The sequence below is a fragment of the Zerene cesonia genome, unplaced genomic scaffold (genome assembly GCF_012273895.1).
Source record: "Zerene cesonia ecotype Mississippi unplaced genomic scaffold, Zerene_cesonia_1.1 Zces_u005, whole genome shotgun sequence".
Taxonomy (NCBI): domain Eukaryota; kingdom Metazoa; phylum Arthropoda; class Insecta; order Lepidoptera; family Pieridae; genus Zerene; species Zerene cesonia.
In genome coordinates, this window is record NW_024045135.1 from 232,880 (window position 1) to 258,205 (window position 25,326).

Here is a 25,326-nt window from a genome sequence, read left to right on the forward strand (position 1 = left end):
ACAAAGTGATGATGAAAAGGACCCAGGGATATTGATACATAAATATAGATATAACCAGTAACCAAACTCAACGAGAAGTGATTTTTAGAAGCCATACGCACAATAAATAAGAATAAATTAAAATCACCAAAGATATTTACAAAAAATAAGTTACATATGGATAAAAATTTTAAAATAGACTTGCCAATTCGTGTTAGAGCGTGTGGCAATGTGACTGAAATATACACCTCTTAAATTTTTTTATCCATATGTTGAACACAATAATTTTTACATTACCATCTTACAATCAGGACATGATACCCAACCAAACCAATGATAAAAACCAATATTAAATAAAAATAATAATTTTCAAGCCCAAAACTCAAAGAAAACAAAATATAAATAAAACGTATCCGATGAAAAAAAAATAGGAACTCCTAAGTATCTTATCATACAAAATGAAGACAAATTTCAGTAGAATTAGAACATTGAAATAGATACCAATAAAATTATTAATTTTCATATTCAATAATATGTCTGGTATTACTTTAATTATCCAACATTCATAGCCACTGGCTTCTTCAATTTTATAACACTAACTTTGTAGTCACTAAAAATGCTTTTTTATAAGTAGTCAGATATAAATGATACAAGGCCTGATCACAGTCTATGTAAAATTTGCAATACATACCTGAACTATTAAAGAATAGAATAGTAAAATGAGCGAGAAAGCACTATTAAAAGCCGTATAGTGGAAGCGAGATAGCATGCTGTCTATTGACAATTGCAATTCTATTCTCTAACAATCAAGGTACAGTCTGTGCAAATCTTTATGGTGTCTCGGAAGTTATGTCAGAGCGGTTGATTTTGGCGGTATATCAATACTAGATATAATAAAGAAGCTGAGCAATCAAACTTATTACTCCTGTATGCCATATAAAAAAATTGTCATACAACTTTTCTACAGACCTAATTATGTGACACATAAAAAAGTTTTAAGGCTTTGTTGACCATGTTATTTCCAAGGAGTTCACTTATAAACATATAAACGGAAATTTTTCAAAATTTATGATTGTTCTAGAATTCTCTGGTATTCATACTTTAGCTGTGAGTAGGTCACACACCATAAAGTTTCGCACAAACAGAATTTGGCTGTATCATAGCCTCATTTCTATTTATTGTCGATATGTATGTTTAAAATTACTCTGTGCGATAATACTCTTGTTTTGTATACTATTAATAGATTCTAATACTAAGATAAGTATTTCTATTTTATTGGTGTTGTAATAAGCTAGTCATGATTTCTTTTAATAAATGCATATAATGAAATGCATTTATAATAATGAAATTATATCTAAATAGCAATAGTTGAAATTTAACTAAAATCTATCCAAACATAATTGATATTGATTTTTAATTCACACTGAAACTATTAAGCTTCTTGCATATCGAAATAATTTCTGCTTCCTATTCATATAGAAATAAAAACAAGAAAAAAGAGAAATGTATCATGATTTAAGATTTTTAGTGTTTTTTCTTAATAACCTGATTATTATTGTCATACAATGTGTCTTTTGAGTTTTGTTAATTTCAACATATAAAATTATTTTATTTATTAAAATGTGACTATTATATAAGTTAATTGTCTACAATTAGACTAAATATTTAGTTTTTTATTTTGATTTGAGCTCACGATTTTTGAAGGCAATAGGCGACTTAATTTTCATGAAATTACTTTATAACTTGTTTCTTTAATTTTAAGAGGGTAGTTTAAAATTTAACTACACTTTTCTGTTTCAAATACCAAACATTATAAAGCATCACATTATTTTACCTATTAATTTAGTAATATTTTCACTTTTGCTAGAGCCAAAAGAAAACTTAAACCCAGTCAGCCTAACGAAAAAAGCGCGATTCCATAAACATTCCAGAAAACTAAGCCAGTCATCACTGCATCTGTACACCATCCCTATAACACCAGGGCATTTCCTCGCCAAATTTGCACTTGTGTGCGTTATTTTTAGCGTCGTACAACAGCGGGTTGTCAATGTATGCGTCGCAAGGGTAGCACCACACTGAGAGATCGGCGAGCGAGAGCGATAGCGGATGCTGTGTTGCGGTGTAGTGGGCCGACATGTGGCCGTTGATGTGGCGGCCGCATGCTGTCTGAGATAATCGGATATTAAGTAAGCTTTTTTACGGGAATGTGGTACGTTTGATTACTTGTGTACAAAATGTAATAAATGTGACGTACTCTTTGGTAATTTTCCAGAAATATTTACCAACTCTTGACTGAAGCATCAAATATATAACTAGAACTTGAAATGCCAAGTTTTAAACACTGCATCTATTCCTTTGATAATACAAAGTGTTATTTTTAATGATTAATACATGATTTTCTTTCTTTCTTTCTAAATGTGAAAGTCTTTGTGTAAGTAAGTTTTAGTCCGTCTGACTTTTACAATTTAACGTTACACATCAAACCTGCTAACTATTAAAAAAAAACATATATACTTACTACATAACACTGGAGGCACACCCAATTCTCGAGGGTGTGGTCACAGTCCACGCACTTCACACCCTGCTCGAACCTCACATTAGCCGGTATCGCGTACAAGCTGTCCAAATGCGGACACCCGGGCAAAGGAACCACCGCAAACATCTCCCCGTCGACTATCGCCTGCATGTTCTCAGACAGGAAGTCCACAAGTGTCTTTGTCTCCTTCGAACTCCCCGCGTTGTCCTCGTCGTCTGTCCCACAGTGGATCCCATCCGAACACTTCCTATCCAGACTCAGGTTAGCCAGCCCATCCTCTATCGACATTTCCCACTTGCTCTCGTCGACTTTCGCCCTGGATTGTTCTAGAACGTCCTCCAACGGCAGCGCGACTTGAAACTTCAGATTCTTCCAGTACTTCTTGTGGACTCGGATGACGTCATTAATGGACTCTTGGGCGGACCAGTGGCAGGTGGCCTTGGGATCGTAGTGCAGTTCGATAGGGTCGCCCAGAAGGGCCTTAGTGCACATGACCATAGCGTAGGAAATGCTGGTGACGTTGTACCCGCCCTCTAGGCAGAGTATGACACGTCCGCCGGCCAGACTGCGTAACATGTGCGTCATGAGGCCGTAACATTCTGGGGTCACTTTACAACCTGGAATAAAGTATTATGTTTATGAATACATACTGTGCTATATTATCGAGATGTAAATCCGAAATGACATGAAAAAGATGTTCATAGTTAATGAAATATTTATTCATAGTTGATTGAAGTATTTAAGACAATTATAAACAAAATCTTGTTTTGCTTGGAGTAGCGATAAAAAAAAAAAATTAATTATTAACTTTTTTTATAATACCAGTACCTCCCAACGGGTCTCCCACGCAGGCGTCGAACCCGGCAGAGACGAGCACCAGGTCCGGGTTGTACTCGCGCGCTATTGGCATCACCACTTGCGTGAACGCAGCCAAGTATTCCGCGTCGCCCATGCCACGCTGAAATGTAACTTTTTCGTTACTCGATATCTCGCTAACGGCCTGCCCGCGGCTTCATCCGTGGTTATATATTCTATATATTTATAGATTATAGCACTCGGAGGTCACATGTATCATCCAGTAGTGAAAGAATTTTCTAAATCGGTCCAGTAGTCCCTGATTTCAGCGCGTTCAAAGAAACGAGCTCTTCGGCTTTATATCATTAGTATAGCTGAGCTAGATCCGGCGGTTTCACTCGCTTACTATGCGGGTAATAAGAAGCCCATGTGCTTATCCAGACTACAAACTATCTCTGTATTAACTTTTATACAGTTTCAATCAGTGGTTTTTCGTGAAAGAGTAACACATCTATTCTCTAAAACCTTTAAGATATAGGTAATATTAGTAAAATTTAAAAGTATAAATTGAAGATTAAACGACTTTATTTAAGTTTCTAATTACATCTGCGTTTTAAATATATACGAGTAGAAGTTTTTTAGTATTACCCACCTTATTCCATGGGATATTTACGTTGAATCCCTCTCCCTTCCCCTCCCCCACCGCTGTATAGTCCGCAGCTTTCGAGTGCGGGAAGAATGCGCCGTTGTCGTAACGATGTATCGATATATATAGGATCTGGAATATTTTATAGATAATTAATGATTCATTTATGACTTCTGGGAAACTATTTGGTTCCTGTGGTTTGCCCCTTATGTGAGTAACATAAGATGTTATAATTAATTATACATTGTGTTAACGACAATATATCTCATTTGAAAATGTAACCCTATTTTTCATTTATACTAGGGCTCATTTAATCTTGAATCTATAAAATGTCCTCTGTAACATTATTCTTAAACTTCTGCTAGCCTTACCAATGACGAACGTTATCAAATACGTGTAAGGGCGTGGCGCACACGGAGTTCACACGCACGCGTGCAAAAACTTGTCTGAGTGAGGTATGTGTGTGTTGTGAGATAGACTAACGCCTCGATGTGATGTCATAGCTGTTATTTCATATCAATTAATTACCGTTAAGCAATAAGCTTTGCATTTAAATTTCATGTAAGAAAACAACAGTTTCGCCTGACTCCTAACAACGTTTAGAAATAAATCGTATTTTAAATTACATTTGACTCATTAAGGCGCTAGTCTCACTCACTATTATTTTATACATGTGGGGTCTATACTACACGCAATTGCAGTCACACGCAGGCAGGGGGCTGCACAATACGCAATGTGGACCACAATCAAGCGGGGATTACACAACATTCAATGCGGGTCACACGCCGGCGGGGGGGCTACACAACACTTCATGGGATAACACTTAGGTAGGGGGCGTAATGGTGATCACACTCAGGCGGGGAACTACACAACACTCAATGCGGGCCACACGCAGGCACGCACACGCACCCGGTTGTCGGCGTAGGTGATAGCCTGCGTGCCGTTCCCGTGGTGCACGTCCCAGTCGAGCAGCAGCACGCGGCGCGCGCTGCGGGCGGCGCGGCGCGCGCCCGCCGCCACGTTGTTCAGCAGGCAGAAGCCGCTGGGCGCGCCGCCGTCCGCGTGGTGCCCGGGCGGCCGCACCACGCACGCGCCGCACCCCGCCGCGCCCGACATCACCGCCTCCACCATCTGACGAGTTCACGTCACCATTTTTATAGTTAGTCTGTCAACTGAGAAAGTATTAGGTAAATAGAAAAAACACGATAAAATAAATGGTCTCACTTGCTCTTATACAGAGTATATATAAGGATAGTAAGATAAGTTTGAATGAAATCAGTCCGTTTAAAGTGGGTAAAAAAAGAGCCTAATGAAATCGGTTACATACAAATATACAGGTGAAGCAAATTAAAGCTTGCTAAAAACGAATCGTCGAATTCGAAATTCAAATTGCCAATGCAAAAGCCAGACTGCTTAGAAGTATACATGTCATAGCAAAAGCAAAAGTTTGGATAATTACACCATGCTGTATTAAAAAAAAAAATGGTTGCCTGTAAAGTCCGTTTTACGGGCGAAGATTTTACGTGACAATGTCTTTTTCTCGGTAGAATGTTTATTGATATGAATATTATTAAATTGCACAATAGGAACAAGGAATTGAATGAAAATAAGAATTGCACAAATTTTAACTATAGAAAATATATTTTGTTTACTAAAAAGACAGAGACAGAGACACAAGCACGCGCCGATTCAATGCGCCTAATTCTCTAGTGCTGCGCGCGCGGCGGACCGATCATAGTTCGGTGACTCATCGTAACGTTACCAGGCGTTACACTTTTTGATGAGTGCCTCCGAGCCGCAACCTAATTTAAGACGTCGTCACGTCAAAAAAAAATTAGTCGATGGCCGCCCAAAATTATGTATGAGTAAGTTTTAATATTGTTGCCATCATAACTATATTAATAAGTATATAATATCAAAGACGTTCTACTACTGTATGCTGTGTGTTTATACTGTAATTTTATAAAATGGACACTTTTGTGAATCTATTCTATTACAAATCTCACCTTGATGACACAGCCCGCTGCAACTGCAGCGCTTTCCAGCGAGTCCGGGTGGAAGTATACGGAATCGTACGTGTCCTTCTTGCTGTGGAGGTCGCGGAGTTTCATTGTTGACAGGTCTTTTAGCCTGGCCGAAATAGTAAACAATATATGTAAATGGACATTTCATGTGTTGCATTTTACATATATATTTGAATCACAGAACATAATATAGCACATGGCTTAATCTTATCTAAAGTTCAAGTTGGATTAAGTTAATTTATTTAATACTTAATGTAAATTTTTTAGTTTAAAACAAACAGGAGGATAGAAATATTATTAAAATGCAATAAAATGTTAAGTTTCGCAACACAGTATAATGAGGTTTTTAGGTATGACTTATTAATTTAAAAAATTCAAAAAAATTATCAAATATAATCCAAAAAAAACAATTCAACAACAATAAATAGAGAAATAGAAAACCTTTACAAAAAAAATAACAACAAAAAACAATGAGCGCACACACAAAAAATTCCCAAAAACCCATCCCCAAAGTAAACCCAAAATACCTCTGCAAATGTTCCGGGGAGTGAACGGCGAGTATGTCCCGGTCGGTGGCCCGCGCGCCGGCCAGCACGTGCACGCGCTCCAACAGGCCAAAGTCCATGTGCCGCTCGTGGATGCGCAGTATCCGCTGCGGGCATTCCACGTGACCGCTGCGGCGGTTGCAAAATGAACTCTATTTTCTTACACGTACAGTACATATTTGAAACAGTTTTCATGTGCCCGATCGCGATACAAAATACCAAGTCTATGTGCTGTTACGCATAATGCGCTTGTAAAATGAACCTTGTTTTCTTACACATAGAGTATATATTTACAATTATATTAAAAAGAAGTGGTCAGCAGAAGTTTGAACCAAGTACGTTTTGACAGACAGACAGGTCTTCTGAACCAGAAAATGCTTTTATTTCACAACGTGCAAAAAAAAAAAAAAACAACTTACGGTTCGCAGATGTTAAAATGCTTCAACATAGCCTCGTCATATATATAACACACTGGATGCTGCGCCAATTTCAAATCAGTGACTGTAACGAAATAATTGGGGGGTCATCAGTAAATTGTTAAGATCGAGTTTCATATTCCAAACAATTTATGGTAAGTACATAAATGAGCATTGATGGTTCAGTGGTTAGGACCTCGGATTTAAAAGCGAATGACGGGGTTCGAGACCGGAAGAGTGCGCGGAAATCAATTATATTTTTAATATATCATCAAATCATTAGAATCAAAATTTCGATGATCTAGCATTTGCCTCAGCACTTGGCCAACGAAAACATAAATTATAACCCTCATGACGAGGCCTTCTGTAGGGCTTATGTACGGGTGACCTTACTCTCATTACGTGGTTTTGGTGTAATGGCATTTTATATGTAGGGATGAGTGATGACCATTATATAAACACTTATATTATTTACTTTAGATTTCTATACACACACCCATTCTCAAATGCTCCAAACGTTCCGTAATTTGTCGTTTCGTCTCGCTATCTTGTATCGGATAACAGTTTCTCGTTTCGTATTTCTCCGGTTTCGTTTCATCTCCCTCCCACCTTACCACAACCGTATGTTTCTCCTTGTCTACATCGCAGACGTTCTTCACGGTTGTGTCTATACTGTATGTGGGCTGGTAGTTGAAGCAGCGCCAGTGTTTCCGGTGTGCGTATATGCAATTCAGGATCGATTCACGGATTCTGGAATCAAAAAAATCGATACTCTTATAGTTTTAAACGCATTTTCCCTAGTTAGAAATATTTGTAACAATGGCATTTAATTATTACTAGTTCTTAATCGGGGTAAACGAGTTTTAAATGTGACATAATATTTTTTTATATATATGTTTAGGTTTGGTGTGTCAAAGTAGGACAATTCATGATAATGATGAATAAAATGCACGCCATGTATGTGTGAGTCGAACACGATTGGGCACAACTCGCACCGGGGTACAAGTACACACCCACACAAAAGACCGGCGTGAAATAGTCCGGAAGCCCATGTCCTTTTCCTTACCCTCCCAGTCCTTTCCTTCATTCCTGGCGTCAATCCTTTCTTAATCCCTCTCCAGTTTAAAGTTGGCAATCCATTTGCAGAGGCGTTAGTTCTGCAATCTACCTCTATCTCTCCAAATGTACATAGGCGGTGGTAGCGCTTACCACCAGGCGACCCACCAGCTCCATTGCCGAAGATGACGGCAAAAAAACGGCAGTATACTCACGAGTCGCAAGGTTCACTAAGTGCCTCGAGCGCGGGGGGCGGGTGCCCCAGCAGCGTGCGGAGGGTCAGCGCGGCGCCCTCCGCGAGCGAGGCGAGGCAGTAGCCGCCCTCCAGCGCCACGCCCACGCGTGGGCACACGCCCATGAGCGCGTGGGTCAGCGTCGCGTAGCATGCGGGCGTTACTTGCATCTCGCCCTTCATTTAAGAGATTTTTTGCATTTGGATTTATTCTGATTACAGCAACATCGTAATAACAATTGTAAGTAATTTTCATCTGTATATAACCGATTTCTTTAGACTACATTTTAACCCATTATAAACGAATAGATTTAATTCCCACTGTGTACACTTATCAAGGACCATTGACAATATAATAACTGAACTTATTAAAGTTCTTCTTATTATCCTGTTTAGGATTGCCGAGATTGAATAATTATATGCAATTTTTACACAAAATTTAGGTTTCATTTTGATATTTTACAACTACACTTTAGTTTGTATTCGTTCAGCAAAATAAAAACCATAAATGTGTTTCAACAATATTTAAAAGTGATATAAATATTCGTTTAAGAATTATAAAAAAAAAAACGTGTTCTGTCATAACGCAGAACGCGCCATGCTAGTTTTATTGACCCTATTGACTTGTTTCTAGACCAATCGGAACAAGATTCAATACAAGGCTGACAAATTAAAATAGACTTTATACCAACACAATAAACATACTTTTTCATCGCCCAGCGCTGCGTCATACCCAGCGGACACGAGAACCAACTGCGGGGCGAACTGTAAGAGAGAGACAGAGAGAGATAGAGCGAGACAGTACCTCCGGGCAGCCAATCGCAGCGTCGTATCCCGCCGAGACCAGCACCAGCTCTGGTTGGTACTGTTGGAAACGCTATGTTTAGCCCAATTCGAATACGAAACGGATATACTTAAAGAATTTGAGCTCAGAGCTCACATTTATCAGTGATACGGACTTTGGTTTAAGAGTTTATTATGGGAAGGAAAATTGAACTATTGGATTTTTTTTAATATTCTGAAGCAATAACAACATACAATTAATATAATTATATAGCAAAGTATCAATGTCGATTTTATAAAAATTAATATAAGATCTATAATGCTACACTTCTAGGCGGATAATCACACTCTAAATATTAATTCTGAGTATTTAATTTTTTTATTTTGCCTTTACACCGGGCACCTCAACACTATAATTTCTAGTCCAGGCTTACCTCAAAAGCCATCGGCAACAGCAGCTGATCCCAGATAGCGAGATAATCAGCATCTTTCATACCAATCTTGTTCAGAGGCACATTAAAATTGAATCCTTCTCCTTTCCCTGAGCCGATATAGTCGAAATTGGACTGTCTCAAGTTTGGCCAGAACGAGCCGTGCTCGTAGCGGTGGACCGAGAAATACACCACCCTGGGGACAAATCACATCTAGTGTATACTAGCTGCGCCATGCGGTTTCACCCGCGTAAGTCCGTATCCCGTAGGAATATCGGGATAAAAAGTTGTCTACATGTTATTCCAGTTGTTCAGCTGTCTCGTACCAAATTTAATTGCAATTGGTTTAGTAGTTTTTAGATGATACTTAAATATTTCTTTTTAGAGTTCGTTACTGTGAAAAGGTTTAAATGAGAAAAAAAAAAATTACGCAACAAATCTCGATGGTTTTTTTAAAAGATAAAAGTAATTAAAAAGGAAGGTTTATATGTATAATTACATAAAAAGGGGGAAGAGGATTTATTTTTAATTTAACGCATACGAAGACGCAGGCAAAAGCTAGTTAGTAATAAAAAACACACCTCGGATCGTCATAGAACATCTGCTGTGTGGCTTGCCCGTGATGTACATCCCAGTCCACTATAAGTATCCTGTGAATGAAAAAAAAATAATAAATAAAAATTGCAAAATGACTGTTTGTATGTGTGTGTGTGTGTGTGCGTGTGTGTGTGTGACTGTAGACTTTTATAATCATTTTCAAGGGGACAAAATATTGAATGGCATGGCCCAATGATTGTTTCATTTTCGATATCTAGACGAAAACAAATTTCAAGTTCTACTTTTATACAGTAACATAAAAAACATGAGTATTTCCCTACCTGTTCAGATCATATTTCTTCATTGCGTGTTGAGCAGCTATCGCCACGTTATTGTAGAAGCAGTAGCCGCAAGGCTCCGCCCTCATCGCATGATGTCCCGGAGGCCTGATGAACGCAGCCCCATTCTGTACTTCTCCCCTCAGTATGTGGTCCACTAGCTCTATGGTTGAACCAACTGCTAGTAGGGCCAGCTCGTGAGTACTCTGAATAAAAAAAGACAAAAAATAATCAAAACTTTTTTATTTTTATTTTATGTCACAGTCGGCAGTGGAGTTACTGAGTCGCCTGATGCGCGCCTGACGCGCTACCACCGCCCATGAACATTTATAGAGGCATACAGTCCATTGAAGACCTTACGCCTTTAAAATGGATTGCCGACTTTTTGGGAAGGGATTAAGAAAGGATCGGCGGGAGGAATAAAGGAAAGGACTGGGATGAGAAGGAAAAGGATATGGGCCTTCGGCTCCCCCACTCACCGAACGAAACACAGCAGAATGCTATTTCACGCCGGTCTTAGGTGTGGTACTTCCCCGGTGCGAGCTGGCCAAATTCGTGCCGAACCGTGCTCGACTACCACATATGACCACATATGGTAATCCACTTTTATTATTTATTATACACATTTACAAAATGCATAAAAAACGTAATGAAAATAGCAGTATCAGTCTCATTACTAAAAAAGCAATCTCTGCTAGGCAACCATAAAACAAATAAATGAGTCATATGCAAATGTGTGGCAGAACTGCCGTATAATTAAAAGAGAAAACCAATAATAATAAAGAAAACATTCTGTTTTTGTTTACTACTATTATCCCCAGCAATATCGTGCATTCAACTATACATTAAAATAATTATAATTTATATTTAAAAAGAAATCTTTTTTTTTTCATTCAGTTCATTCTTACACATATTATAATTTACGCTTAAACAATGCATTTTTTTCACAATAACAGAGTGTGAATAATATCACCATTGTATATAGTTTACAGCATTCTTTAAAGCAAAAAATATTTCCTATTGTTTTATTATTGTCATGCTCTTATAGCTGCGTGATATGCATAGCTATGAGAGAATTATTTATCTATTAGGGGGCGTCCACAACTTACGTGAGACATTTTTCAGGATTTTTTGAGAGAGTGAGATCTGGAAAGATTTTACATGACCCCCGTCCCCCCTTAAACACCTCACGTAATTTATGGACGCCCCCTAAGGTCGTTAATAAACTATTCTTTAGTTAGTTGTTAAAAAACACTTCGTCAGTTTTAGTAGGAAAAGATATAAAGAGAAGCAATATGAAATACTTTAAATCCTGTTAGGGCTTGATTTTCTTATGCATAAAATATAAAAAATATTAGTTTCTCAATTCAAATCATTCCATTGGCTTTTTGCAGCATCTATTCTAAAATTTTGTTTTTGTAGTGAATTTGGGAATATCACGGACATCACGGGATAAACTACTACTAGAAAAATTCTTTACCTTTGGATATGTATGTGAGCTCAGAATATGTACCACGTGCGAGGCGGGCGAAACAACTAGTATTATTATATAAATTTTGAACATATTGTATTAGTCAATATACTTACAGGATGAATATAGATGGCGTCAAATCTTGAGGATAGCTCTTCCAAATACTCCAAATTGTTATTCTTATGAGTTTTCTCTAACATCTCGTAAACTGATGTATCATGCAATTCGTGAATCTCTTCCTCAGTGGCTGGCCTTGGACATATTTCCCTACACTGCTCTATTAAGTTCAATTCAATACACCTGGAAATATGGGAGATTCATTCATAAAACTACAACAGGCGAACAAATTTTGGATGCAAAACTACCGAACGAACTCAACTTAAATTTATTTATAAGTAAATCACTTCAGAATATCAGGTGCAATGGCATAAAAATTATATATTTAAAATTAAATTACTCAATAACATATTATGGAGATGTTAGCAAGCACTTTCTATAGAAGAGAAATACTCTGAAATATCACCTGCGCTCGTGCATAATTTAAAAAAATAAGAAATATAAGATATTATACCTATTAATTACACTGATAAGTCGTCCAGGATTCTCTGGATAATTTTCATCCCATAGACATTTATGCTCCACCATCCGCGGCTCAGTGACGAATCCCGTTGGTCCCTTTACTTTCGTCTTAGATTCCATTGTCTACACAAAAATTACTATATTTATCTACTAACTCAACAAGATTTTGAAATTAAAATAAATGGCTATTATATAAAGTTCATGTAGTTATGGAAATTAAATAAAAAATTATGTGAAAAGACCAAAGATTCACAAGTTGCCATTCTCTTGGGTGAAAATGCAAAAGCAATGGATGCCCACAAGTTAACTCTCTGATACAGTAATGTCAAAAAGTGTAACCTACTTTGTCAGGTATGCAAGTAACATTACCATTTTTTAGAGCAAGATGAAATTTAAGCATTTGTATGGATACAAAACTAAGTAATTGTAGTTCTTTTTTATTTGGACTTGTAATGTCAGAAGTAACTACTCACACTTGTTTCATTGATAAAACTATAAACCCATTAAATTCGAATTTGTAATACGAATTTAAAACATATATGTATAGAGTTCCTAAAAGAATTGAGGAACTTACTCAAAAATTAAACAATAATTACATTAATAGTATACCAAGCTACAGCCAAGAGAAATCTTCTTGCTCATGTGTTTGCTTCACGATAATAAAAGTCTATAGGTATATCTATCACAATCTTCAACTGCACAAATACTGTAATACATAAATTAGTGTTTTACTTACAATTTGATAGTGATCTCTCAAAACCGTTTCTATTGTAGATTTTTTCTTTTGCTGTGCCTTTCGTTTAGCTGTAATTACAGACGCAGAAGCCTGTAAAGTAATACACAAGCATATATATAACCTTATCAAAGACTTGAGATAACAGAGTAAATATAATAAATAATTATGATTTGTCAATTGTACAACATTATCAAATTGTAGCACATGTTTGTAAATATTAAAATACAATTATTAAGTTATAAATTTTTGTATTTTTAAATCAAAATTCAAAATAAAAGCTTTATATATTTGACCTCTTTTTGTGGTAGTTAGGAAGTGATTAAAAAAGATTAAATTAAAAGATTTAAATTATGTTTGATATGAAAAGGGAAATAACCGAAAATCACATTGAAGATAATTTATCTTATATCAAAATAAAGGAATTAGCTTTATCAGATTGAGGGGATTTCTATTAATTCACACTGAAATTTAATTATTTTTTTAACACAACTGGGATCTGAGTTTTACTTTTCTTTATATATATCCCTTATGTTTTCCTAATAAAGAAGTAGCTACTTTTTCTTGAATTTTTATTTTATTTTATCAATAACCATTTACAATATCTTTAATAATTATGAATTAATGAAGATTGTCAGTATATATGATGCACAGGGGCGCAGGTTTAAATTGGAATTTAAGTGCGATGTAATGAATAAAAATTGAACATACTTTTACAGTTCCGGCCGATCTTGCACGTGTTTGTATTTTTGCCTTTCTTGCGCCATTTCTGGTAACAATATTTGATAAAGGCGGCGTCTTTTTACTGTCTCCATTGGAATGACGGGTTGGAAGGGGTGGTGGTGACGACTGTTGTAATTAATTAAAAATAAATAAACATTTAACACAGAAAAATTACAAATTGATGATAGTTTACAACAAGAATTTTTACCATTGTCACTATTTAATTTTGTTTGTAGAGATTTCAATCTATCATTTTATCGACCCACACAATTTATGGTTAATTCTAATTACTTATTCAAAAAATCATGACTTCTCAATTTGTTTGTGATTAGTGAACGAGCAAACAAGCATGTTATTGACAATGACAGCTGATCTTTGACAATTGCAGGCCACAGATTAATGATTAATTACAAGGGGATTTGGAGTCTCAATGAATAGGTTTGTTCATGTCCGGTAATTGATTGTTCAAGTTTTGATATGGCCACTACGTATCTGTATAAACAGAGTTATCAGTGATTTAGTTTCTCTATCTACGACCACTGAGGTCAATAATAGTTTCGAATCAATCGCAGATAGGAACTGACAGACGCAAATAAATATAGTATCTTTTTGAACGAAGAATGATTAATCTACAAAGGGAGACAGTATGTATACAGTATCTCACTTCACTAAATTAAATAATAATTAATATAAGTTACAATTAATAAATGAAATAGATCACATATCTAAGGAAATAGTTTTTTTAGGTAGATTGTGTTTTTATTTATTTATTTATTAAATTAGGATCTGAACCAAAGAGAAAATTAATGTACATTTCCGAACATCAGTCTTACCCGTATTATTATGCTTATGCCGTATTATTTTGCGTTATATTCTTTTATCAGTCTGTAGCAATTGTCAATCACACTGTCAAATGTCAATCTCATTAAGGAATGCAAATTACACATTCCATTCCAGTTCATAATATGTGATTGCAATCTAATAAAAGTCCATAGGTACTCATTCATCATTTATACAATAGTTCTGTATTCCCTAACAATAATCAAAAAATACATAAATTAATATACCTTCAACATGTATACACAAAGTATGCGTTCTTTTTAGTTTCAAATAGTATTCAATAAAATGAACTCAGGCATCTCGCAATATACGTATAATGTACGTTAAATTCAACTTTATAAGGCAGACAAGGAAAAATACGCAATGTTTTTGAAAACAAATTTATTAAAAGCCATCCCATTAAAAACGACAACACGATTGCCGGTCTCATACTGGATCCTAGTTGGTCTTCGATTTGCGTTAACGCTGTTGCCGCAAACTGGATACATACATCCGGATGAATATTTTCAAAACGTCGAAGTAATTGCCGGTAAGTTTATTTTATTATAGAAAATATTACTCAGCTATGTAGTGTACTTACTGTAGCGTATTTATGGCATATGGATTAAAAAAAAAAACTGCTTATCAACAACTTGCGTTCAACTTTGTGTACAAACTCAAGATGTAGAATATTGCTATATACATCGGACAAAAAGGTATATAATAAGTTCATTTTTCAAGTATAAAAGATCACACTGAAACTGCTGAACAGATTTTGATGAAATTTGGTATGAACTGACTTGGGTGATAGGATACTCTTTATCTTGATTAAATGCTCCCTTGGGATAAAACAGCAATCATGATACCAAGCAGAGCCGGGATAAGCGTCTAGTAATAGTTATATTTATTATGTATTGTAGAATACACACTTAACACAATATTATATTACCTTTCTAGTTGACTCATACTATTTCATCTGCTCTCAAAAGGATTATTCATAGAGCATTTTTGTTGATGCTCTCTTATATAGTCAATAGTCATTGTGTGATATAATGTAGCTTTTCTGATAAATAGTCACAACAATAATGTTTTAATTTGATCAGTATCTCCTGAGATCAGTTTCTTGAACCAAACAAACTCTTCAGCTTTTAATTAGAGAAAATTAAAAAATTTATGGAATAAATATGGTCTATATTTTATAGCAATACTTATATACTTTTTTAATTTCAGGTGACATATTTGATGTGGATGTTGCAAGGACATGGGAATTTGATCCAAAGTTTCCAATCAGGAATATATTTGTACCAAAGCTAATGTTAGGGCCGCCGCTTCATTTAATTAGGATTTTAAATCCATTTATAAAGTATTACTTGCATATAGATCTGAGGACACCATACTTTTTGCTAGTCATACCAAGACTATTTATATGTCTTGTGTCTCTAATAAATGATTATTGTTTATACAAGTTATGTGTTATGTATGGACAAAATTATAGGAACAGACTGAAAATATTTGCCAGCTCATATGTAGTTCTAGTCTACTGTTGTAGAAGCTTCTCTAACTCATTTGAAATGGTTTTTTTCTCCATACTGCTATATTTGGTGGGCGACTGTATGTTGAAATCAGATAGAGTTATATATCACAAGGAATACCTACAAGAAAAGTATAATGAAGCCTTGACACCTGTTGAACGAGTTAAGATTTACAAATTGCAGACTCATTTGCCCCAACATTCTTTAAACTATGTTATGATATTAGCTTCTTTGGTGGTCATAGGTATTTTCAATCGCCCAACCTTTATTGGATTCGCTTTTATACCAGTTTTCTTCTGGCTTCACAGGGGATTGGGTTCAAAGACAATAGGGTTTATAGACTTCCACATCAGAATTTTCATGTTGATTTTATGTGGTATTCCCATGTTTCTAGTCCTTGTTATTATTGATTCTGCATATTATGGGTACCTGACAATAGGTGAGGTAGAATCTTTACAAATCACATGGAATAATTGGGTGGTAACGCCTCTGAATTTTTTACGATACAATGCAGATGTAAGAAATCTCACTCAACATGGATTACATCCTCGCTGGCTACATCTGGCTGTGAATGTACCGCTACTCTTCAACGTTTTGGGATTTATGGCATTCTTTACAGTGCTCATTAACACATACAGGTACATATTGTTTATAATAAATATAAAAAAAAAATATAAAATTGCTATGAAAAGCTTGGAAAAGTTTGATCAGGACATAATTGAAGTATCACATTCACCCTACAAAATGTCAAGTTAACATAATGTTTAAATTACTATCCTCCAAATAATCCAATTGCTTAACAAATCTTTCTCAGAGGCATCTATCTATTACTTAACTTTTATTTCTCATTTCAGATTCATCAAAGGCCGTTACAGTAAAATGCCAAGAATACAGAGCATCCGAGGCTTGATGCTATTATCGGCCATAGTACCTATAGTTATACTTTCTTTGTTTCCACACCAAGAGGCCCGTTTTATCATACCAATACTTGTACCATTGGTATATTTGTATGGAAACAGCATCCATTTAAATGAAGTGGATGATTCTGACATCAAAATTGTTAAGAAGATATTCCTCGTAATTTGGTACACTTCAAACATAATTTTTTCGATATTCTTTGGCTTTATCCATCAAGGTGGACTGTATCCTTTAGTCAACGATCTTTTCTATGAAATCAAGGGAAATTATGGTATGCATATACATGTAATTACTACCCACAGTTACAGTATACCAACTTATATGTTGCAATTGGAGAGCACAACTCGTATTTATAAAGATAAAACAACGAAGCATAGTTACACAATAGCTCCGTCGACATTTTTAAATAAATTCGGATCATTACCTATGGACAAGCTTCTGATGCATGTGGATGACACACTGACGACAGCAGAAATGCGCCATCATAAGTATAAGAAAAAATATCGGATCTATATTGCTTCGCCGTGCTCTCTGGAAGAGAAATTGTTGAAGGAAGCTAGTAATTATCAATATATTGAGGTTAAAGAAGAATTTTCGTACTACCCTCATTTTTGTACGGAAGCCTTGCCCAGCTTCCCAAATGCACACGATAGAAGTTGTGTAACAAATAAGTTTATAAGAAATAGTGAATCTCCTGCCATTAATCTGAACATGTTACAAAGAATCTCATGTTATTTAAGTAAATTTTGTCTAAAATTGTATCATGTAAAAATGATAGACACAGCTTAGAGACAGGATACCATAGAATTTAAGCTTTTTATGAAAAACGACTGTTGTTTTTGCTACATGGAATTTGAGACGATTTTTTATAACGATGTTTAGCATCTCTCTGTAAATATTTATTAAGTTTGACGTAGTAGATTCTATGAAATTCTGAAAGACCAAAACACCACGATTTTATGTATATTTAGCACAGCTTAAGCGTGTACACTATATATTTATAAATTGATTTTTAAATGAGCATAAAAAGACAATTGAATTTTAATTAGGCTTTATTACTAGTACTGTTTTTATTATTCCTTATCTATTGAAAAGACATACTCCTTTTTTTTTGAGTAACCTCCGTCTTAAATATATTTTATCGAATGTTAGTTATATGTAAAAGTCATTGTTTTAGTTACTTGGTCCCACCGAAAAATTCATAACACCAAGAAACTCGCCATTGCAGTTTCAGTTATTAGAATACACTCAGATTACTAGACAAGGTCTATCGGCCCTGGTTCTGAAGTTGAATTTTTTTTTCAACCTTATGTATTGGCTAATCGTGACGTAATGTCAATATTAAAAAAATCTCAAAAATATATATTTTATGTATAATATAATTTACTTATAATATTTAACTGTAGGATTTAGTGCTTACCAAACTATAGTCTTATCGTCATACTAAGCACAAGTCAATAAAGTTTTTTTGCTCATCATGTTAAAGCTTTAAATGATTTTTTAAAATTAGTTACGGCCAATTATCAGTAATGATAAAAATAGAATCACCACCTAATATTTACCTACTTTTAGATCCATTTGAAAGATAAATATGTAGTTATAAAGAATAAAATATCCTGATTACATCTTTAACGAGATAGACAAAATATAAAAATATGTAAATTTCAGTCGTACGTATTTACTTTGACCTTATTAGCTCTCGCTGAGTATTTTTTTAGTTATTATTATTACATATTGTGTATTTAATTTTTTGTTAAGATTGTTTAGTAGTATTAATTTATTTGATAATAATTATATATTATTAATAATAATTCGTTATTGTATGTACTGCTTATTGGCAATGAACATTTTATCGAATAAAGTTATTGAAGAAAATGATTTTTGTTTCATGTTAAATTTGAATACAATTCCTATAAAGCCGCCAAAAGCTTTTGGAAATTGTGATTTTGTGTGAAACCCAAACTAATAATGAAATGTAATCAATGAAATGCCATTTAACAGGAGATATGACTAAAGACGTAAATATGTATTTTAAATGAAGAACATTTTTCATCTGATCTTCTAGACGCTCGTCCCGGGTCCGCTGGGATATCAAGATTCCTGTTTTATCCCAATCGAGCATTTATTGGGATAAAAAGTATCCTCTCACCCAAGTCACTTCTGTATACCAAATGTCATCAAAATCCGCACCAAAACTACTAAATATTACGACCTTTGCATTTTGCAAATTACCCGATTGCGACAGAAGGAGAATTTTTTTGCTGACCTTCCCCGTTACTTCCCCGGTGCGAGCTGGCCCAATTCGTGCTCGAACGAAGCGTGCTCGGCTCGCACATACATTTTTCTAGTATATATATGTATGTAAGTATATATTGGCGCAGTGGGTTTTGTTATTTTTTTATCATTTCAGTTTGTTTGGATCTAATATGATCAATGGCCCACGCTGGATTTGTATTGTACGTTCACGGTACATATTTTCAAGAGACGAACTTGTGCATTGTGCTATTTATTAGTAGTTGTTTTGGCACGCCAAAGAGTAGTATGATAATACGGGTATGGCACGCAGTTGGTATAAACGCTATACCCGGAATCGGTGGTTGAAAGAGAGATTTGTATGATCTTTTTATTAATTGAAGTTTATGAAGTATTATTTCATGAGAGCATACTTTAATCAAAAAGTTCACGCGGGTAAACTCACGACGCAATAGGTAGTTAAAATAATTAAAACGTTTTTTGATTGATGGTAATCCCATCTAAAATATGTCATACTCAGCTGGCCGCAGGCAAGGCAGCGTCAAAATCATCAAAGAACAATAAAGTTTGTAAAGCATTTCAATGCTATAAAACTAAAAATCAAACGATAAAGTTGTTAAATCAAAGAGTAGTTTCATACGGCTGTTAATTATAATACAAAGAAAAAATATGAAATTGAATTAATATCTTTGTATTTGAATACAATTCGAAATCTTAAAAGTATATATTGTACAAAATGTCGAACCATATGGAAAATGTGAGGGCAGCTATTGATGCAGCAGTCAAAGTGGTGCAAACTTACAAATGGCTTTTGGATTTGTATGTTTTGGTAAGTTATTCACAGTTTTTAAGATTAATTCTTGTATACTGAATGGAATGCGAAGTAACTAATTGTGTTTATTAAATTTTGTTCTTTATGGATATTTTAATTTTGCAGGATTTTTTCGTTGATAATCATTGGGGCATGTTACCTCAATCTTGGCGAGACAGTTTTCACGATATAGACCCACAGACTTTGGGATACATGCTTCAGGATCATCCCACAAAGCACTTGTTCCCTTTATCTTTTTTAGCTCTTGTAAAATTTGTTAAAAGCATGAGTTTGCCAAGGAAGAGCAGTTATGAGTGTTCCAGTAAAAATATGGATATTGTAAATAATCAGAAATTGAGAAATATGTTTTTAAAACATGTGAAATTGAAGAAACGCCATGAAATCAGTTTGATGGCAAATGTTGTGAATGATGTGGCCATAACCAGTGGCTGTGATGCTGTTATAGATTTTGGATCAGGCTTGGGACACTTGGTACGAATGCTGTCATACAATTATGGTCTGAAAACTGTTGGAATAGAATGTCAAAGCCAATTGACTGATGAAGCTAGGTCTGTACAGTTGGTATGTATATGAGGGCTTTATTAATTGGTGTTTATTTTATTTCTAACTATTCTAGTCTTGTTTCAAGAGCAAGCAATGCTTTTCATTTTGTTGATTGCTGATATAATTTATTAAAATGGACAATTAAATAAACAATTAAATAAATAATTAAATAAACAATTAATTCATACTTGCTTTTTTAATAAAAACTGGGGCCCTTTAACAACTTTCTTAAGCTATTAAGAAGTATAATGATCAAACTCATCAGAGCTATAAGGTTTTTTGACAATACTCAGCCTTGTTCCAATCTGCATATGTGATTATGTATATATTTAGGTATTTCTTATTATGCAAGTCATAATGATAACATCTTATTTGGAATATTTTTAGGAAACTTGACTTGGAATTGGAGTACACAGCGAAGAAATATGTCAATATTGACAACATAACCAATTTTCCAAGACCCATTCATTGTAATGAGACACTCTCCAGTGCTGATCAGCTTGAAACTCTCTCATTGAAAGAGACAATTCACAATCATGGTCTTATAGGCCTGCACCCCTGTGGCAATCTGGGGCCTTTATTATTAAAATACTTTGTACAATGCAACAGAGCTCAATTTATCTGCCTTGTTGGTTGTTGTTATATGAAACTTAGTAGCGATGGCTATCCTATGAGCAAATATTTGATGGGACGGGATTATGAACTATCATATGCGAGTAGAGAGATTGCATGTCACGCTATTGAAGCATATTGTGAGAAGCTTTGTAAAGGAGATTATAATGATTTAAAAGTGAGTATTATGTTGATGAATTTGTAAAAATAGCAATTTTGGAGAATTACGTCATAGCAATAATATTTGATAAAAAAGGCAAATTAATGAAAAAAAAATTTAATTGAACTATTTTTTCATTTATACAAATTGAACATTACTTTAACCATATCTAAACATGATTTCGTCCAACTAAACTTTCTTATTAGGGATTAAGACATCTCTCATTACCAGGTACATGCATTCCGAGCAGCTCTTGAAAGGGTCTTGGTGGAACATGATCCAAAACTGCGCCATTCACCCATCAGGAGCGTTAAACATACAGACAACATGACTTTTGAAAGGTAATTCCAAATATCTGTGATAAAAGAGAAAATGTTTTTAGGAACTAAAATAATGAAATCTGTTTATATCATAAGATGTATAATGATAACATATGCATGAGAATCATGAGCATGACGATCTTTAATGAAAATTATATTGAGAATTTTTTTGCTAAGGTTTGGCGAAAAGACGCGGATTCGAAGCCCGCCTCGTGATTTTTCAGTATAGATAGTATTTTTTTTAATAATGTCAAGAATAAATTTAACTTTTATCGAATAGCTAGTCAAAGTACAAAAATATAGAAAAATTTCTCGTTAGGTTTGTACCTAACGAGAAATTTTTCTATATTTTTTGTAAATTTTTGCACTTTTTGTATTAGATTTTTTCTTTATCCAATAAAACAAACGGTTAATTACAGCTACAGCAAAATAGCACTGGGTAGATTATCAGTACCAACGATGGACACCTCGAAGAGCACAGCCGACCTCGCCCAATGGAAACGCGTTGTGGTGCTGTACACGCTGCGACTTGTGTTAGCTCCCCTTGTGGAAACTGTGATATTGCTGGACAGATTGTATTATATGATGGAGAACGGTGAGTTTATTTTTAACCGACTTGAAAAAAGGGAGGTTATCGTTTAGACTGTATTTTTTTCGGCATTTCTGCCTAGGCTTTCAAATAGGTCAACAGATTTTGATGATTATTTTTTTATATGGTAGCTAAATTTTGGTCTTGTTCTGACTATTTGTAGGCGATTTAGGTTTTTGTTTAAAAGTTAATTTTTCGTCTTTTTTTACTTGGAAAACTATGCTTTTATGTGTTGAGTTGTGTGACAATAGATCGTTATAATTTTAAAACATATTTATATCCTACTAATATTTTAAATGCGAAAGAGTGTGAGGATGAATGTATGTGTATGTGTATGTTTGTTACTCTTTCACGCAAAAACTACTGAACCGATTGCAATGAAATTTGGTACGTAGATAGCTAGCTGTACAACTGAAACTGGAACGTGATACAGACTTACGCGGATGAAACCGCGGGGCGCATCTAGTTAAAATATGTAGGTACATATAAACTTTAGCTGTAAAGTAATGATCGCAATTTTTTTTTTCAATTTGATATAACTGTTTGGGCTGATTTAGATACTAGTATGAAATAAAGAGATTGTAATATAATATAACATTTATTAGATACATGACATTTCACATTTTTTAATATACAAACATAAATATATACATATTTCAACATTATTATATATATGGAAATCAAAATAGGATCTCTTTAAAAAATGGTCAAATATTGCAATATATTAATGTGGCCGTAAAGTTACGGTTGAAAAAAGTATAGTTTAATTATTATTATTATAAATCGATTGGTATTGAATGTTACGTTAATACGTATTTTTCTATATAGGTACCAATAATATAGTTTTTATACGGTGGTGTTTTCAATTATCACATTTAGATACGGATTTAACGGTTTTTTACTTAATAATGTATCGGAAAATCGCAACTTAACGATATTATATACACAATACGTTATCCGTATAACGTTCAATATAAATTCGTTAAAACTATGCCAGGATCAAGACAATTATCATTATTTGTACTGGCAAGTGGCGTCGCAAGGCGTTGCCATAAATATTCTTTTATCCATATTTTTATTGTGGTAGTCCATATTGGAATGAGGTTGTTATTAAGGCGACAAAAGCAGCAGTGACAATAGTTTTGGCACTTGGCACATTTAAGTATACACCGACTTAATTATTAGAGGAGTTAAAATACATGCCATTTGCTACATACACATACAATAAAATACAAATAATATTTAACAATTTACTATCAGAATTACCTACAAAAAGATTATCTATACATTTCAGGTATTCACTGCGAAGTACATCCGGTATTTGATCCTAATATTTCTCCAAGGAACCACGTCATGATCGGCAGAAAAAACGTCGTGTGATTAAAAATAAATGCATACAATTATACTTCATCTTTTATTTAAAATTGTCTTCCCTATAATATGTTCCATTCTCACTGATTCAAACGCATGTGGTCATAACATACTTAACTAGCGTATGTTAAAATAAGATTAAATGACTTAAAACTAGAGCGTTATGCAAAATATATCCATAACTCAATTCGTCTGGATTGACAATACTAAGAAGGTACCTACCACTTATTAATAACAAGCTTAAAGGCGATCATTTTGTCATAAAACAGCATTTTCAATCACACATACACCAGGCATATTATATTTTATTATGTACCTAAAATATAGTGTATTTTTGAAAAATATAGATGTAATAAAAGAGCGGTTGAGTTGTATCCAGTGTTACTGTTGTAGATTTTACTTAATCTAAATAGTTTGTTCTTTGACCATAAAATCATCGAGTCGGACGAAAGAAGCGAATTGACAAGATTTTTTGAAGTCGATAGAATTGGAACTTTATGTATTAAAGCGCTTAGCCTAAGACATTACGTTACATTAAAATTACATAAATTTACTCTATTCTTTCTGAGCCATTCATTTAAACATTAGCTATAGTTATTTATCGGATATTTACATGTAGATAAACTCTAGATAATCTTCCAGAATCTCGGGGTCATTTTTACAATTGATTACTACCAAGCAAATTTTCTTTAAGGAGCCTCTTTGATTAAACGTGCTTTTTTCTGATATAAGATAAAAGTATCAGTCGATTTGTAAGAATCAGATCAAAGACAAATCGACATATAACTGTAACTAACGAAAGTAAGCTACTGCAATCGAGAATGGCAAATGAATTAGAAGGGGAAAAAGTTAGGCGTCACGGAAAATTAGATAGATAGAATTAAGAATAAGGTAATTAAATGTAAAAAGGCCACGAGATATTGGATATAAAGGCCCAAATAAGTAGGAATATATGGATATGTAAGAAGCTTTATCTATCAGCACTTATTATTAGGTACATGTATACGAAAAATAGTTGTACTAGTTAACAGTTACAGTTTCCTTACCTAACACAATATTTATTTTGCTAGACATCGATTAGACGAAGCTAATTTTATATCAAATTAACTTAAAATACATTTCCACTAAAATATAATAATTAGTAATTTTGAGAACAGTATTTTAACGACTGTACGTTTAGTACTCAAAACTACATTATTGAACTATCTACGGTGGGCCCAATCCTTTAGTCTTTAAAATACCTATTTAAAAACCCATATCTTATCTGCAAAATATTAATCCAGTACAAATTATTTAGCCCTAAGCCCATTGTCGTTAAAAACGTTAAATTATTTGAATTCAAAAATTTCTGGGGGCCCATGACGTTGACTGTATAACCAATCAACAAGCAGTTTTGACCGGTATACGTTTTCAACAACACTTGGCCAAAATTTATACACGTCTCCAAAATTTGGCAGTCACGAATTGCCAGTAACAAAATATTAAAATGTATTATTTTGAATTTTGAATCAGTATTTGCTCTTCAAGCGTGTCGTGGCCTATTGTGCTTGAGT

The 25,326-nt window shown here is 34.4% G+C and overlaps 3 protein-coding genes across 4 annotated transcripts; 2 read left to right on the plus strand and 1 right to left on the minus strand.

The window, feature by feature from the left end:
- Nucleotides 1-959: 959 nt before the first annotated feature.
- On the minus strand, nucleotides 960-14,172 carry LOC119838857 (histone deacetylase 6). Of its 2 annotated transcripts, none has more exons than XM_038364999.1 (19): nucleotides 14,033-14,172; nucleotides 13,813-13,950; nucleotides 13,105-13,194; nucleotides 12,361-12,491; nucleotides 11,906-12,089; nucleotides 10,322-10,524; nucleotides 10,025-10,093; nucleotides 9,447-9,639; nucleotides 8,935-8,994; nucleotides 8,213-8,406; nucleotides 7,438-7,691; nucleotides 6,945-7,026; nucleotides 6,508-6,654; nucleotides 5,963-6,086; nucleotides 4,866-5,087; nucleotides 3,963-4,088; nucleotides 3,344-3,473; nucleotides 2,498-3,132; nucleotides 960-2,145 (listed from the first exon to the last, which is right to left on the minus strand). In XM_038364999.1, the coding sequence occupies exons 1-19, from the start codon at nucleotides 14,033-14,035 to the stop codon at nucleotides 1,927-1,929; spliced, it is 3,204 nt and encodes a 1,067-aa protein (XP_038220927.1). In that variant the 5' UTR covers nucleotides 14,036-14,172; the 3' UTR covers nucleotides 960-1,926. The 2 variants fall into 2 exon arrangements, with proteins under 2 accessions (XP_038220927.1, XP_038220926.1); XM_038364998.1 differs by lacking the exon at nucleotides 8,935-8,994 and adding an exon at nucleotides 9,035-9,094.
- Nucleotides 14,173-14,802: 630 nt separating this feature from the next.
- LOC119838858 (GPI mannosyltransferase 4) lies at nucleotides 14,803-18,428 on the plus strand. Its single transcript, XM_038365000.1, has 3 exons — nucleotides 14,803-15,193; nucleotides 15,874-16,813; nucleotides 17,030-18,428. Exons 1-3 carry the CDS (start codon nucleotides 15,028-15,030, stop codon nucleotides 17,880-17,882), a joined length of 1,959 nt encoding a protein of 652 aa, XP_038220928.1. The 5' UTR covers nucleotides 14,803-15,027; the 3' UTR covers nucleotides 17,883-18,428.
- Nucleotides 18,429-20,043: 1,615 nt separating this feature from the next.
- LOC119838859 (protein RRNAD1) lies at nucleotides 20,044-23,807 on the plus strand. Its single transcript, XM_038365001.1, has 6 exons — nucleotides 20,044-20,175; nucleotides 20,284-20,726; nucleotides 21,109-21,511; nucleotides 21,725-21,834; nucleotides 22,233-22,408; nucleotides 23,697-23,807. Exons 1-6 carry the CDS (start codon nucleotides 20,083-20,085, stop codon nucleotides 23,780-23,782), a joined length of 1,311 nt encoding a protein of 436 aa, XP_038220929.1. The 5' UTR covers nucleotides 20,044-20,082; the 3' UTR covers nucleotides 23,783-23,807.
- Nucleotides 23,808-25,326: the final 1,519 nt, after the last annotated feature.